Below are 16,800 nucleotides of genomic sequence, written 5' to 3'. Positions count from 1 at the left end.
CAAAACCGAAATATGTGATATTCAGGCTAGTTTCTGACTTCAGCCCGAATCCTGCTTTTCCTATTTATTGAAAAGGTGAGTGGTATAATTAAGACTGTGCAAAGACTCATAGCTTTTTGGAAGTAAGGTTTTAAGAATACTGATAGCTAGAAAAAGGACAAGGGAGGGTAAGGAAAATTTCAACCCTGAAAGCCAACTCCTCAGTATTTGGTATTGATTTTTTGTGTGTATGCCAAATCTGAGGACAATGTATCTGTATCTGTGCCTCTGCAAAGCATTGTATCCAAATTGTCTAGGGACTGGCCCATACTTCGGCCACCATTGCAGCGCCCGCGCACGAGGCACACAAGCACGCACTGAATTCTTTATTGCATTTCATTCTTCCATCACCTTGTTGTTAATTAAGTGAGACATAAAAGCTCACAGGCAAACCTTATTAGACTTATCCCCATGCCTTAGTGCTGCATTGCACAGTGCACTAGCCTGGCCGTTCAGTATGCTAACCGAAAAGCTCTTTCTTCTCTTAGGCTCTCATAAGAGAGGAAGCAGCTCACATAACCTTGTGTGATTTCCTATGGTTTATAATAACATGAGAAACAAAAACCTAATTCCACCACATGAGAGGGGGCGCAGTGGAAGAGGGGTTTACCCTTTTGTCATATGCCGAGTGATGGATTCCGGCAGACTGTCTATCTTTAACAGTTCCATTGCTGCTTTCGGACTTGGCCCCTAAAATAGAATACTTTTTATGAGTTATGAATTTGGGTGAAAACAATCATTTCTTGATCATTCCGCACATACAAAATACATAATGACAACAACAGTAAAATAAACCCACAAAAGCAGAAGAGGGAATTACGGGAGGGGCGCCAAGGGGGGGGGTGTTGTGGGGGTGTGGTTTGTTACTCTTACCTTTATAAGATTGGACAAAGCCCAAGCTGCGGTCTTTGCCATGGTAGGCTTATTTGAAAGTAACAACCTGCCCAATGGAAGCAATGCCCCTTGTGCTATTAAAATCTCTCTTGCATGTTCTCCTTCACCAGCAACATTTCCAACAGCCCAAGCACATTGCTCTGCTACAGGTGCAGCACTTCTCTCTACATAACATGATCCAATTAAGGTCTGCTGGTCAGAAGATACACAGCGAGACTCTCTCTCTCTCTCTCTCTCTCTCTCTCTCTCTCTCTCTCTCTCTCAAAACAGTTTTACCTGCTTCCCTTAAGGTCTGCTGGTCAGAAGATACATATGGCCTATGGGACACAGGAAATTATCAAGAAGCACAAGGAGATATATGCAGCAGTTTGGAACTGCAATGGGGCTCTATGGACACATCCAGGCAGACTAGAGGAGGTTACGGAGAACCGGGACATCATGTTTCTGACAGAGACACATGAAAGCCCAGAGAGAGGCCTACCACGGGTAGCAGGGTACCAGTGGGAATCAGTGTATAGACAAGGGATGCGACAGGGCACTTCCAGAGGCTCAGGTGGGATCGCTGTACTATTCAGACGAGCACTACACCAGCGTATCAGGGTGGTGTCGAGAGACCCAAAGGCACCCTAGATGTGGATTAGCCTACAGCTCTCAGAGGTGAGAACAGTTTACTTGGCAATATGCTACTTCCCGCCGAAGGGGTCGAGATTCAACACAGGTCACATGGAGGACCAGATTGGAGGAGGAGAGGAGAGAGGGGCCCTTCCTAGTGAGTCTCCATACGCCACTCTATATCCGCAGATACCCTACACTATTCGACCATGGGGGAGGTTCTCCTGATGGGGGACTTCAATGCACGCACACAGAATCGACATTGTGAATCATTCGACTTCACAGATCCCCTCATCCTACAGGCACTAGACGATGTAGATGCAGGGACCACGAGGATGTCAGAGGACAGTGGACCAAACAGTACAGGTTATGGGCAACACCTTCTGGACCTGCGAGCTAGACACCATCTCGTTATTTATAACGGGATGTCACAATGGCCAGAATCGGGAAGACTCACATGTTTCCCATCATCAGGAGGCAGCAGCACTGTGGACTACATATTGGGCTCTTGCCACAAGGAAAGGCATGACAATAGGTGTCCCAATTACGAATCCAATCCGTGAGTCCCATGCAAGTGATTCTTTCACAATCAAATGCAAACAAACTTTGTGCAAATAGTTATCCTCTTTTGAACCATAGACTACCCACTTGAGTAGACACTATATACTCAAGAAATTCTTGCAATTTCATTGGTTTCATCAACTTTGTATGCATAAGTCCATACATCATGGAAAACCTAAATCTTGCTTTTGCATCCACGACCTTTTGACTTTGAACATTATCACCATAGTGTTCTATAGTCCTTATGTCTTCAAAAGCATATTGTTCTTTGTCTTGACTCTCAATTGATAAAGGCCTTTGATAGGCATTTTGTTGGAGCTATATATAGCTAGCCCTAACTCACTCTAGGTCTTGCCTATATATATGTGAGAGAGCACAAACCTGATAGACTCTTTCACTATCCCTACATGCCCCATTGGTGCGGACCATACTTATTTGGCTTTTTCTCTTAGGAGCTCTCTTGATCTGCCAACCCCGACCACTCAGGCATCTCGTACCATCTTCCACTTTACCCGGGAGCTTGCAGACATTTATGATTCAAAAGTACATGATGGCCTCTTTGGTATGGACCCTACAGCACCCATCGATGTACTGACGGCCCAGCTTTCACACATACTGCACACAGCCTAGCCACAGCTTTCCACACCATCTCCAGACAGGGAAGCCACCTAGATCCGGGGACATGCCCCATAATAGATGGTATGATAATGAGTGCAGAGAGCTTCATCGACATCTCCGAGCCCAGTTAGCGAAAGGGGAAATAACACAGCAGCAGGCCAGTAGACAGATGCGGTCTCTTACACGCCGTAAGCGACGCACATATGAGGAGGCTCAATACTGGGACATCTACCACATGCTCATGAGCAAAGATGCAGCCACTGCTTGGCGACGACTCAGAGAGCCACGCCCCCCCCACCCCGATTACTGATCCTCAACGCTGGCAGAGTTATGCAGAAGGGCTTTATGATGTTCCGCACCAGCCACTCATCCCTCGCCCCACCGAGACTCCGGTTTTCTTTACTACCGATATGGTATCTCGAGCTATACATAGATTCCAACATGGGAGAGCTGAGGATCACACTGGCTTACAGGGTGAGCATTTCATTTATGCAACTGACACACTCTCTCCTTTTATTGCTTGCCTCTTTAACAGAGCTCTGGTAGAAGGTTTCCCAGCTGAGTGCACGATGCACACTATTGTACCGATCCACAAAGCTGGGGACATGTTGGACCCCGGTAATTACAGGACTATCATGATTGGTCATACCCTGGCCAAACTCTATGGGGCTATCCTGGAGGCGAAATTGAGCACACACGCTGAGAGGGAGGGGCTTTGTGCCCCTGGTCAGGCAGGTTTTCGGCGAGCCTTCTCTACTATTGATCACATTTTCACCCTGAGATGCCTGATTGACCAAACTCGGGCACGGAGACAAAGACTCTATTGCTGTTTTGTGGACTTCCGCAAAGCCTTCGACACAATCCCGAGAGAGCGCCTCTTCCACCGCTTACAGACACTGGGCATACCCCCCGACATGATGTGGGGGATTTACAGATTATATGAGCAAGTGTTTGGACGAGTTAGATGCCCAGGGGGACTATCAGATATGATTGCCAGCACCATTGGTGTGAAGCAGGGCTGCCCTCTCTCCCCGACACTCTTTGGCTTATACATCGACGAGGCAGCAGACTACATCATACACGGAGGAGGCTCTGGGATTGACATCTCAGGTACGACTGTACACATTCTATTATATGCTGATGATATCATTCTTGTGTCGGATACTCGGACAGGGCTACAAAGGCATCTACAGGCTCTGGATACTTTCTGTGCGGAGCGAGGACTCACAGTGAACCTTGGGAAAACCAAGGTTATGGTCTTTCATACATCAGCAGCAGTCAGATGCCAGACTATCCTTACACTAGCCCGGCGAGTCGGGACAGGTAGAGGTGGTGGGCTCATATGTATACCTTGGGGTCACATTTACCAGCTCATCAGGGAAATTCTCTATGGCACAGGCAGCCACAGACAGAGTGACACGAGGGTATGGAGCACTAGCAATTTTGGAACGCCAGTGTCACCAGGCACACTTCCAGGAGCCCCGTACTAAGGGGTGGCTATTTGATACACTAGTTACTCCAGCATTGATGTATGCAGCAACAGTATGGGCACCAGGTTTGGCTACATCCTCATGGACACAGATAGAGCGCCCTCAGATTTTGATGCTCTCACAGATGATCCGCAGCAAACCTTCAGTACCACATGATATCCTTCGAGCGGAGTTTGCTGTACCACCTATGTTAGTAGAGGCCATGTTCCAGACTATATCTTTAATACACAGGATGCGGGAGCTCCCACTAAATCGGGTATCTCGGGCTGCTTTTGAGGCATCCAAACAGCTTGCTGAGGAGGGACATACCTGGTCATGGTACTCCCAGGTGGTACAGTGGATATCATCACACAGGATTGATATTGACAGATTACCACCCTTACAGTATGACCTAGCTGCACCACATAGACGCCTCTCTCAGACAGAGAGGAACAGAGTCATGAGACATGACATTTGGCAGGGCCACATACAGGAGACTTGGCTATCTCCCAGTCAACCACTCCCGACAAAGATGCTCTACTACAGAGACCACTTCTTGAGCACCTCCACAGACGGCTTCATCCAGCGACCACGATACTTGGAGGTCCACTTATCACATGGAGCCAGAGTAGCCATTGGGCAACTAAGGGTCTCATCACACCAACTAGAGATGGAGACTGGGAGAGCAGCACGCATCCCTCGAGCAGAGCACATTTGCAGATTATGCCAAACGGGGGTAGAGACAGAGGAGCATTTTGTTTTCCACCGTGGTGCTTTGCAAGAGATCAGGGCATGCTATCCTGAGGTTTTTAGAGGGACCACATCACTTAGACAGATCAAGGAGAGATCGGACCAGAGACAACTAGGCAGACTACTACTAGCACTACAGAGACACAGGGAGATCTTACTTCAGACACCCGCACATCATAGCGGAGGAAGACAGTCCCAGTTGACTGACTTCTTCTAGAGATTGGCACCAGTAGCCCAACCACATACATTGGGAGTGACATCTCAGCGAGCAGAGGAGATTCGAGCTAGGCAACAACCCAGACTAGCCGGCTACCAAACACCACGGCTACACCACAGAGAGATCACGGCCATCCGGTCTCGACACCAGCAGGAGGTCGAGGAGCAGCTGGCACATTTTCGCTCTGATCCAGGACGCATGTTCCAAACATTTACGGCATCCTCAGATCGGATGTATGACATATTGTACCCAGACTATGGGACTGGATGGAGTTAGGAGTAGATAACATATCATACTTGTATCACCCCTTCAGCATATAGAGATGCATTAGTAACCCTAGTACTCCATCCACACCCTCTCGTTTGTACACCACCATTGAGTCAACTATGGTCGTGTTGTCATACTTGTACATTTTATTCTCACTCCACATTTTCCTCTTGATGACTAGAGGAACATCATTGTACTACTTGTTTGTCTCATAGGCCAATTTTGGCCTTTTGCAGACGTTAATATATCTTTCTTTCTTTCTTTCTTTCTTTCTTTCTCTCTCTCAAGTTTTACCTGCTTCCCACATGGAGGGGGGGCTAGCACAATGCACTATTTGATGGGGTCTCTTGCTCTTATGCAACATATCCAAGACACCACCAACCACCTCTCATTGGGGTTGACAACACATACCTCACATGCACCATCTCTTTCACATCCCTACCTGTTACATCTCGACCAGCCTGGAGATAGGTTAACCTAGAGCTAGGGACATTAGTTAACCCAAGATTAGGGTTAAGGCTTAGTAGGGCATGGGGACTTGGAGGGTTCACACATAGGCTAAGGGCGCCAGTAGGATGAGGTCTGGATTGGCTATGGGTCGACAAATAACAACAAGGGGCTAGTTATAGCTAAAAGCTTATAAATAAAGCAAGGGCCAATAGTCGCTTGGTTATTGTTATATAAGTGACCTTGGGGGGCACCATTGAGTTATGGAAGTTGTAAGCCCAACGGAGCGTGCAATAACACATGCAACCACGTGTACAAGAGATATAGATAGAGAGAGAGAAGGGGAAGAGAGAGATGGGAATAGGGGTTTCACACGGTACACCACGCTAAGCGGGGAACAGGCCCCGCCCCCTCTTCAAGAATTTATTTCAAGAACAATTCACGGGCTTTTCCAAGCCAGGACGATCAATACAATAAATGAATACAATATCAAACAAAAGTGCCGATGTCAAGGTCGGGCTAAGTCGATGTCAAGGTCGGGCTAACTGATGTCGAGCTCACCACAAGGATGACCCACAAGAGTCTTACACTGGGCTAGTACCAATATCCAATATCTGAATCAAGTCTTTGTTATTCACAAGAAATATCACAAGAAACTTGAGGGTGAGATGTTGAGAGAGATGCACGGCTGTCCAAGGTTCTTTCACCAAAAAGAGAGGCGGCGGCTTTTCTTCAATGGGTGGCAGCCCTCCAAAAGAGGGCGGTTGACACTTGGTTTAGGTCGAGCTATTGGGGGCAACACAGGGCAGTAAACAGGCGACTAAGGAGGAGCACACAGTGGCTGAAATCTGGCAAACAAGCGGCGGAAATACCGGCTCTAGGGCAGCGGAGGCGATGGCGGAAGGCGGCTTTGGGCGGTGGAGCTAAGCTCTGGGGCGGCAGCACAGAGGCGGCGGCTAAGCGCTGAAGGGTGGCGCAAAGGTGTTGCTTGGAGTTAAAGAAGGAAGAAGAGGTTAATGATGCCCACCACAAGTCTTCTTCAAGAATCTCCAAGGAGTACTTCTCTATATCTTCCACCATGAGGGTACAAGGTTCTTAGATACTTGAGGGTTCCATACTTTTGCCTTGCTTTGCTTTTTGCTTTGCCTCTTGCTTTTTCTTTTTCTTTTTTCTTGCTTTTGCTTTTGCTTTGCCTCTTTGCTTTTGTTTTATTAAATATTAATATTAGTCAAAGATCTTGATTTGTGCTTTTACTAGAGATGTTGTATTTGTTGGAAATTCAGCACAGCCACTCACAGAGTTTAGCAAACACCTTGAAAATGGTCCACAGGATATGTTTGAGGAGCTGATTCCATTGGGCATAGATGGAACATTACACTAACCGCAAGAAATGCATATTGGACAACCTATGGGTGCTGAAAACCAGCCCCTAAATCAGCCTATTACTCCTCATGTTGTACAAGAAGCTGTTCAAGAAGAGCGGACAGCCATGCAAGAAGCTAGAACAGTGCCTCGTTGGCTAGGTCGTACTTTGCAAGAGAAAAATTTCAGCTCCTCTACCTCGGAGGACACAGGCTCGCTCTAGATGTGCTCAAGAACAGGCAAATGTATTATGCATGAGTACTATTTGTGATGAAGATGAGCCATATTCATTTGAAGAGGCTCAAGAGAATGAGCATTGGATGGAAGCCATGCAATCAGAGATGGATGCTATCCATAAGAACAACACTTGGGATTTGGTTGACTTGCCTCCAGGCAAGAAACCCATTGGCACAAAATGGGTGTACGAAGTCAAACGGAAATCTGATGGTACTACTGACACGAGCAAGGACCATCTTGTGGCCAAAGGTTATGCCCAACAGAAAGGCATATACTATGATGAAACTTTTGCACCTACTTCTCAACTTATGACTATTAGATGTGTTGTTGCATTGGATGCCCATCATGGATGGAAAGTGCATCAATTGGATATAAAAACAGCTTTTCTTAATGGGGACTTGAAGGAAGAAGTTTATGTAAGTCAGCCTATTGGATTTGTGATTCGTAGTCAAGAAGGCAAAGTGTGTAAGCTCCGCAAAGCACTTTATGGTCTCAAACAAGCTCCAAGAGCTTGGTATGAGAAAATTTATGCATACTTCACCAACCAGGGATTCAACAATAGTCCAACTCTATGTCAAAGAGGATCATGGTATTTTGATTATGCTCATACACTACGTGGATATGCTTTTGACCGAAAATAATGAGGATGCAAGTTCAGCTTTCAAAGCTACATTAAAGACCTCATTTGAAATGTCAGATTTGGGTTTTTTTGCATTATTATGTCAGCATACAATTTGTTAAAATGGATGAAGGCATTTTTACGCTTCAATCCAAATACATACAAAAACTCGTGCATAAGTTTGGCTTCCAGGATTATAAGCCTATTTCTACACATGTAGAACCCGGGCTCAAATTGAGCATGTATGATGCAGGAGAGCCTTATGACATGAGCCTGTATAGCCAGGCAGTGAGCTGACTCGTATACTTGTGCAATACATGCCCAGATATTCAGTTTGATGTGTCACACTCAAGCAAATTCATGCACAACCCACGGACAAAACATTGGCAAGCTGTGAAACGCATTTTTTGCTATCTTCAGGGCACCCTAAATCTTGGATTGTTCTATCCCAAGGAGGGCAATAAGTAGCTCCATGCATACAATGATTCAGACTAGGCTGGTGATTATGACACTCGGCAATCTACCAGTGGGAATTGTATTTTTATGGGCACTTCATGCATATCATGGTTAAGGAAAAAGCAACCCACTGTTGCCACATCTACCTGTGAAGCTGAGTACACGTCAACCTTCACTACTACGGTAGATTGTGTATGGCTAAGAAGATTACTTGTAGATCTTCGTGAGTGTCGGTAGACACCCACCACCATACTCACGGACAGTCAGAGTGTAACTTGGTTGAACACAATGCTAATCAATACACTTAAATACACTAAGATTGATGGACACTTGCTCAAATACAAGAAGTAAATTGCTGAATTGACAAGAGACACACAATGAGCCGGAACGGCTGACCCCTCCCTCAAATAAAGTATATTGATCTTGGGAGAATCAAGTACATAGTGTCATGGCATTTCTGACCAGATTTCCATACCAATGCCATATGAATACAGTATTGCATACAAGTGGTTGTCCAGGTAGACTTGCAACCCACACTACCCTCTCAAGTGACCATGTTCCTTACCATCTGCTCTCTATTGTTCCACCAACACAAGGTAGCAACAAGCATTAAAGCTTACCAATTGCAAGTAGAGTCGATGACAACGGAAGTCTTCGCGATGGAAGTCCTTGGAATGAAAAGATCTTCGATTTGTCGCAATTCTTCGCGACAAAAGTCTTCAAGAGGATGAAGGGAACCTTGGGAAAGCTTCCTCTATGGTTCAACTTGAGAAAGGAGGGCTGAAATTAGGGTTTTCAGCAAAAAGGCCAGAAATTACAACAATAAAGAGAGCTGTTTTGCTGAATTTCAGTCATTGGGAGTGTGTAGGAGAGTGATTAGCATCCAGATACACTCTTGGAAGCTTGAAAAATCACCTTAGCAAGCTTGGAAATAGAGTTGGGAAGGAGAATGTGCAGAAAATGCAGCCCAAAAGCCCTCATGAAGGAGGTGCCAATCTCTAGAGAGAGAAAGAGGAGTGCGTTGTCCAGTGTAGGTGGCAGGTAGGTGCTTTGTGGAGCAAGCTAGAGTGGACACATGGCTAGTTACTCTCTCTGTACAAAGGGAATAAGGTCTGGGCGGTGGACATTGGGTTATGTACACCTTGGGACATCAGTGTGTGTGAACCTTGGGACATCAGAGTGGACACATGGCTAGTTACTCTCTCTGTACAAAGGGAATAAGGTCTGGGCGGTGGACATTGGGTTATGTACACCTTGGGACATCCAGATACACTCTTGGAAGCTTGAAAAATCACCTTAGCAAGCTTGGAAATAGAGTTGGGAAGGAGAATGTGCAGAAAATGCAGCCCAAAAGCCCTCATGAAGGAGGTGCCAATCTCTAGAGAGAGAAAGAGGAGTGAGGTGGTGCGTTGTCCAGTGTAGGTGGCAGGTAGGTGCTTTGTGGAGCAAGCTAGAGTGGACACATGGCTAGTTACTCTCTCTGTACAAAGGGAATAAGGTCTGGGCGGTGGACATAGGGTTATGTACACCTTGGGACATCAGTGTGTGTGAACACCGGGCTGGTCATAATTTATAAGTGAGTTTTGGTCGCCCAAAACTTAATGAAGTGTGTACACACTCACTTATAAATTAGTGCTAACTCCTAAGGCCAAGTTTATGACCAATACTTATCACCTGTCACATGCCACATAACCATGTCAGCAGACAGTTTCACACGCACGGTTCGCGGACGGGCGTCCCCTTACCCGGAACTACACATTGGTCAAGCAAGCATGAAAAACAGCATGCAATTTCAATTGCAAGCAAGCACATAAAGATGCTATGCAATGCAGGCTACAGCATAGGTATGGACAATCCCCGTTCATGAGACTATACCAAAATAGACGTGCTCCATGCAAGTACACGAGGTACCAGACCCAATGGAACACCAATCCACCAAGCATTTCCGGACATGTACACGGAGGCACAAGTCCCAATGGAAAGCCAAGTCCACATTATCACATGAGTGGTATCAATCCCCGGCATAAACAACTGCCATGACACCAATCCAATGGACATACATGATAAGAAAGCACAGGTGGACCAATTGGGTGGCCAAATGGTGACATCCCCCCCGGCTTCTAAACAGTTGTCTACAACTGAAAAGCATCCAAATATGTCTGAAGCACATGCGGGCAATCTCTAAATAACTCTTCATCTACCCATTTAGCATCAATGGGAAGATAGTTCTTAAACTTCACAAGGTAACGCCTCACAACTTTGCCTGCACCAAGCTTGTGTTCCTTGTGATACACAATCTGCTCTGGCTACAAGATCTCCTTAAGCTCAACCACTTCTGGTGGATCCTCAATGACCGTTTCACTGGGCTCCGGCCCTACATACTTGCAAGGGAGACTCACATGAAAAGCATTGTGTATGTGCCAATGACTAGGTAATGCTAATCTGAAAGCCACTTCATTGATCTTCTCGATCACTCGAAAAGGCCCATAGTACCTGGTTGCAAGCTTAGGATATGCACCCTCTTTGCCAGGCCTCTTTGCAAGTCTTGCTTTCTCAAATTTCAGCAATACCCAATCATTCTCTTTAACATCCAATTGCCTTCTATGCTTGTCGGCAGCCTTTTTATGCTTGTCTTGTGACCTTGCAATGGCTGTCCGTACCTAAGCAAAAGCAATATCCAAGTCTCTTACATACTCATCAGCTGCTGCAAATATCTCATCCTTTGTGTGAAGGATGGGTGGCAAAACCACCTTACCATAAACAATCTCAAACGAGGCCTTTCCCGTAGATGCATGCACCGTGTTGTTGTATGCAAATTTCACAAGCGGTAAGTACGTCTCCCAAGAAGACTTCTGATCCGCCACATAACATTTCAAGAGATCCAACACGGCTGAATTTGCAGCCTCGCTTTGCCCATCCGTTTGAGGGTGATAAGCTGATGAGAAGTCCAATTTGGTGCCTATATTATCAAAGAAGGCCCGCCAAAAGAGACTTGTACTCCTGGGATCTCTATCCCCCCACAATGGACTTCGGCATTCCATGATGCTTGAACACTCGTGCAAGATATATTTTAACCATATGCTCAGCTTTGATGGTCTTTTTGATCGGCAAGAAATGAGCTTGCTTGCTAAACCTGTCCACAATTGTCCAAATTGCATCATTACCCTATTGGGTGCGTGGCAAGTCCATAATGAAATCCATTGTAATACTTTCCCATGGCTGCATGGGAATAGGCAATGGCTGAAGCAAACCTAGTGCCTTTTGCCTATCAAATTTCACCTTTTGACAGATCATACATGCACGTACATGTGCCTCTATGTCCTTCCGCATACCTGGCCAAAAGAAATACCGCTCAATCATGTGCGTAGTAGGCATTATGCCTCTATGACCAGCATATGGAGAAGCATGGTACTCATCCAAAACCTTCTGCCTCATGTCAGACACCACACATCGGCAATTATCTTTCATGAGATAACCCTCTTTGATCACATATGAGGCATGTGCATGACCAGCCATTAAATCAGCCCAAATAGTGGCAAAATCAACATCCGTATGATACAAATCACGCATGGTAGACAAGTCCCCATGAGAGGCATGTCAAATCCCCACAAGATCTCCTCGTGGAACGTTCTTGGTACGAGACTCGAAACCTGCAAACAAACCAAACAAACAAGAAGGGGGTGCAAGCCTAACTCACCTCCCAACCACGACAGCCGTGGGCAAGTCCACAAGACTTGGCTGTCCGCACCGAGCCACGAGCTGAGCTAACTAGATGGACGTACCAACCAATCTCTACCTCGTGACGTCCCATACCGCCACAAAGCTACCTTCGCGGGCCTCGAGACTGCTGCCGGCCTCGGCTGCATAAAGCAAGTGCACGTCTGCACTAGATCCAGGCTCCAGTCCATAGAGCTCTCACAAATCACGCGAGACTCTATATAACTAATGACTAACCTTGGCCACCCTTTTATAGGCTCTTGGCCGGTCATCGGGTGTCCACACTTGGACGCCCGCCCGTCCATACTTGGGTGCCCGCCCGTTAGTCTATCCCTAACTCAGCTCACCAATCAGCCTACCTAGCTCCAAGCTTCTCCAAACCTCAAAGCTAGTCTTGTGTGCGTGTAGCACACGGTAGACACACACTGTGCACATGACATACTCCCCTTCCTCTAAGAGCTCACTCCTGAGATCACTAAAAAGCCAGGGTAATCTCTCTGAAGAGTAGTCAATGTCTCCCATGTAGCGTCCTCCTCAACACGATCCGTCCACTTGATCTTGTATTCCGTGATAAGCATATTACGCAATCTTCTTTCACGAAATCCAAGAATCTTTTCAGGTTCGTGTGGAACAAATGTCATGTCCTCGACATCTATGATTTCTTGAGGAGTAACTAACTGATCTATTCCACCAAGTACTTCCTTAAGTCTACTGACATGAAATACAGGATAGCCTGTCTAAAGCGTTCAGCTTTATTTGCTTGACAAACTTGACACTTGAGAACATAATCTTCTACATACCCTTATATCTTTGGCCAATAAGAAGTGTGTTTCACTAACGATAGTGTCCTGTGTACCCCAGGGTGTCCAGCAGAAGGGGCGTCGTGATACTCCTTAAGAATCTTGGACCTAATGTTCGAGATCTGTGGTACACAAATTTTGTCATTACGGAATAGTAAACCATTCCGAATCATCCACTGGCCTCCTGCACTCTGAATGGTAGGCTCTTCAATCATCGAGTCTTGGTCAATCAATGAGCTCCCGTCCTGGATCTTCTGCCAAAATGGACCAAAATAACTATCAGTCCTGTAAAGCCCTCTCAATGACTAAAATAAGTCAGTAGAAATCTCGATGAACGACAAAGTATTCACCTCTCTAATTCGACTAAGCGCATCTGCAACACTATTCATGGACCCTTTCTGATAACGAATCTCAAAATCAAAATCTTGCATTAACTCAGCCCAACGAGCTTTCCTTCCTCTCAAATCATCCGCATCACACACATACTTGATTGACTGATCATATTGACTGATGATCAGTCAATACCACAAACTTGGAGCCATATAAATAATGTCTCCAAACCTTGAGAGCATAAATCACAGCATAAAGCTCCTTCTCAAGGGTTGGCCAACGAGATTGAGTGTCGTCTAGCATTTTACTTTCAAAAGCAACAGGTCTACCATCTTGAAATAGAGCAGCCCCGATGGCATAGTCACTGGCATCAGTTTCAAGAACATAAGACCGACTAGGATCGGGTAATGCTAAGATAGGTGCTTCCTTGACTTTATCTTTCAAAAGTCTGAAGGCCATATCCAAATCGTTATTCCAAGTGATATGCTGATTTGACTTGCGTCCACGACCTTTCAACAAGTCGGTCATCGGTAGTGTGAGCTGAGAGTACTCCCGCACAAATTTTCGAAGAAAAACAACAAAACCGAGAAAAGAACGAAGTTGTTTCACTGTTCTTAGTATAGGCCAGTCCAGAACCTTCTGAACTCGATCATAGTCAATGCTCAATCCATCTCTAGTGATCTTGTGTCCCAAGTAAATGATGTCTGTCATAAAAAACTCACATTTACTTAACTTAGCATATAGTCGATTCTGTCTTAAAATAGATAAGACAATCGTGAGGTGTCTAACATGATCCTCAAGAGTACGACTATATATCAAATATCATCCAGGAACACAATCACAAATTTTTCCAAATGTTCACGAAAAAGATCATTCATCATTTGCTGGAAAAAGTGGCTGGAGCATTGGTTAACCCAAAATGTAATACAAGAAACTCGTAATGGCCATATCTAGTCCGAAAGGCGGTTCTTTCGACATACCTTTCATGAATACGTATCTGGTGATAGCCAGTACGTAAATCTATCTTCGTGAAATATTTCGCTCCTGCTAACCGGTCAATCAGGTCATCTGATCTAGGGAGAGAATAACGGTTCTTAATTGTCAGCTTGTTTAATCTCTTGTAATCTATACACATTCTCCAAGAGTTGTCCTTCTTTCTCCTAAGCAACACAGATGCACCCCAAGGTGATTTACTTGGACAAATCTGGCCCATCCTCAAATAATCTTCGAGTTATTTAGCCAACTCATCTTCCTCAACTTGGCTCATCCTATAAGGTGGAATATTGACAGAATGAGCACCAGGGATCAGGTCAATACGATGATCTATTGCCCTTTCAGGAGGTCTAGAAGAATGTGGATTCTATGGCCATTCACTTCTCCATAAACTCGGAGAAGATCATGCAAGCCAAAAACTTTAGAGTTGAACAGACAATCAGAACATGTACTAGGGCGAGAAAGTACAGTAACTGACGTACCTGTCAAAGACAACTGGTTAGCTGCCTTTGGCTTGGGTCCTGCTGCGTTGGTCTGTGCACCCGACCATTGTATCATCATAGATACGAGCTGAATGAATGGCTTCGTCCAAAGTTTTGCATTTGTTATTTTTAACATGTAAACGGTATGAGTCTGGTAAACCGGCTACGAAGAACCCCAAAAGAGTAGTGAGATCCATCTTTTTCATCTGCAAGTCCCTAAACTTCTGGAGGTAGACCTCATAAGTGAGATGCTGCGAGGTCATGGTCAAAGCGGTAAACCGAGCAACAACATCATAATCATCCTCTTTTTAGAGGAATTCCTTCTTGAAGACGTCTTTGAATTGTGCCCCAAGTCGTCGGCTTAGGATTAAGTTCCTTCCACCAAAGCAAAGCTTTGCCTGAGAGGAAACCTGCTGCTAACTGGATCTTTATTCCATCACTTGCATCTGGGCGGCGATTTGTGCCTGACGTTCCGAAGAAGAAGCTTCGAGAGCAACTTTGAACTCTTGAAAATCTGATTTGGACACATAATCGTCAAAAAGATCAGCATCGATATCTTCCGTAGCCGGCAAGCCTTCGCGTTCGACAAGGGGCTCCAACTCGGATTCTTGGGTCGACATCTTGAAGAGGACAAGTGGAGAAAAAATTCGATCTTGCACAAGAAAAGTGCGAGAGAACTTGAGAGCTTGAGAACTTGAAAACTTGAGAGATGTGTGGCAAGAAGCCTACTTAAGGGGTTTATATAATCTTCCCCAAAAGCAACTTGAGCTTTTGCTTTTGTGTTTTTATATATATATATATATATATATATATATATATATATATATATTCTGTTTTCTTTAAAAAAAACACCTTTAAACCTTAGGGGGGATCTTTAAACTCTTTTTAAAAAAAAGTTTAATCCAAAAAAAAAAACGAAAGCAATCCAAATCGGCATGAATGCTTTTACTGTTTTTTTTTCCTTCTCCCCTCATGGATTTAGCGCTGCCGGCCTTGCCTTGTTGCCGTCACCTGCACTGCTGTCGTTGCCTACCGTGCTGCCGATGCCTACGTTTCTGCCGACGCCGCCTTCGCTCAGGTGCCTGCACCAGCCTACGCCTGCGCAGGCCTGGCCGCCCGCCAACGTAGGCCTGGCCGGCTGCCAGCCTAGCCTAGGCGCCTGCCTGCGTAGGCCTGGGCGCCTTTACGCTTGGCCGTCTGTACACTTGCGCCACCAACAGCCGGTAGCCCGCGACTAGCACCGCCAACGATCACTTCTCGCGCTCTCTCTCTCGTTCAAACAAAAGCGAACATGCTTTTTTTCTCTCTCTCACAACTGTTCACAGCAATGCCATGGACATTCTGAGAGCTAAATCCAGAAGAGGCAGCCAGATAAAGAGTAGAACCAGGATGATAGAGCACTCTTGGCAGTGTAGACTGAAGCAAGGACCAAAGGAAGCTGTCGGCTGCCAGAAAGGATTGTCGGCTGCATGAAGGCTGACGTCAGCAGTACCAGAAGGGTGTGTCGGCTGAAAGCGCTGAAGTGTGTGGACTGGAGTACAGTTGGCCAACGTGTACAGCAGTCGGGCAGCATTGATGGTCGTGGAACTGGCCGACCAGCAGTCGGCCAGTTTCCCACATACTCCAAGGGCTATCAATAGGGCTCCTTGCTCCTTGTTTTATTCATTCAATCCCACTAGGGGTTTGGATCCTTAGAGGTCCCATAGGGGACAGATTTTGGTGTTAACCACCTTTTTATGAAGGCAGCCCATGGCTGCAGACATGTACCCTTTTTGTACCATAGATTATACTGAATTTCCAGCACTTCTCTCTCTCTCTCTCTACTCTCTCTCTACCTGCGTTTTTGCATCAGATGGTGCGTTTTTGCATCAGAAGGTTTCCAAGAGTGTTTAGGGCTGAAAGAAGAGACTCCCCAGAGCTTCCGCATGTT

General features: G+C 45.8%; 1 protein-coding gene and 1 pseudogene across 1 annotated transcript in view; one reads left to right on the top strand and one right to left on the bottom strand.

The window, feature by feature from the left end:
• LOC147620599 (importin subunit alpha-9) overlaps nucleotides 1-1,130 on the bottom strand; it is a 48,996-nt gene extending 47,866 nt beyond the window's left edge. Inside the window, exons 1-2 of the mRNA XM_086824836.1 lie at nucleotides 913-1,130; nucleotides 650-729 (exon numbers count right to left, since the gene is read on the bottom strand). Coding sequence (XP_086680962.1) covers nucleotides 650-729; nucleotides 913-954 — 122 coding nt within the window. The 5' untranslated portion in view covers nucleotides 955-1,130. The remainder of the gene's footprint in view (nucleotides 1-649; nucleotides 730-912) is intronic.
• Nucleotides 1,131-3,572: 2,442 nt separating this feature from the next.
• Nucleotides 3,573-6,797, top strand: LOC147620598 (uncharacterized; annotated as a pseudogene).
• The last annotated feature ends 10,003 nt before the right edge of the window (nucleotides 6,798-16,800 follow it).

The sequence above is a fragment of the Cibotium barometz genome, chromosome 31 (assembly GCF_041138505.1).
Source record: "Cibotium barometz isolate CiBa-2024 chromosome 31, ASM4113850v1, whole genome shotgun sequence".
Taxonomy (NCBI): domain Eukaryota; kingdom Viridiplantae; phylum Streptophyta; class Polypodiopsida; order Cyatheales; family Cibotiaceae; genus Cibotium; species Cibotium barometz.
This window is presented reverse-complemented; position numbering and strand designations above follow the sequence as displayed.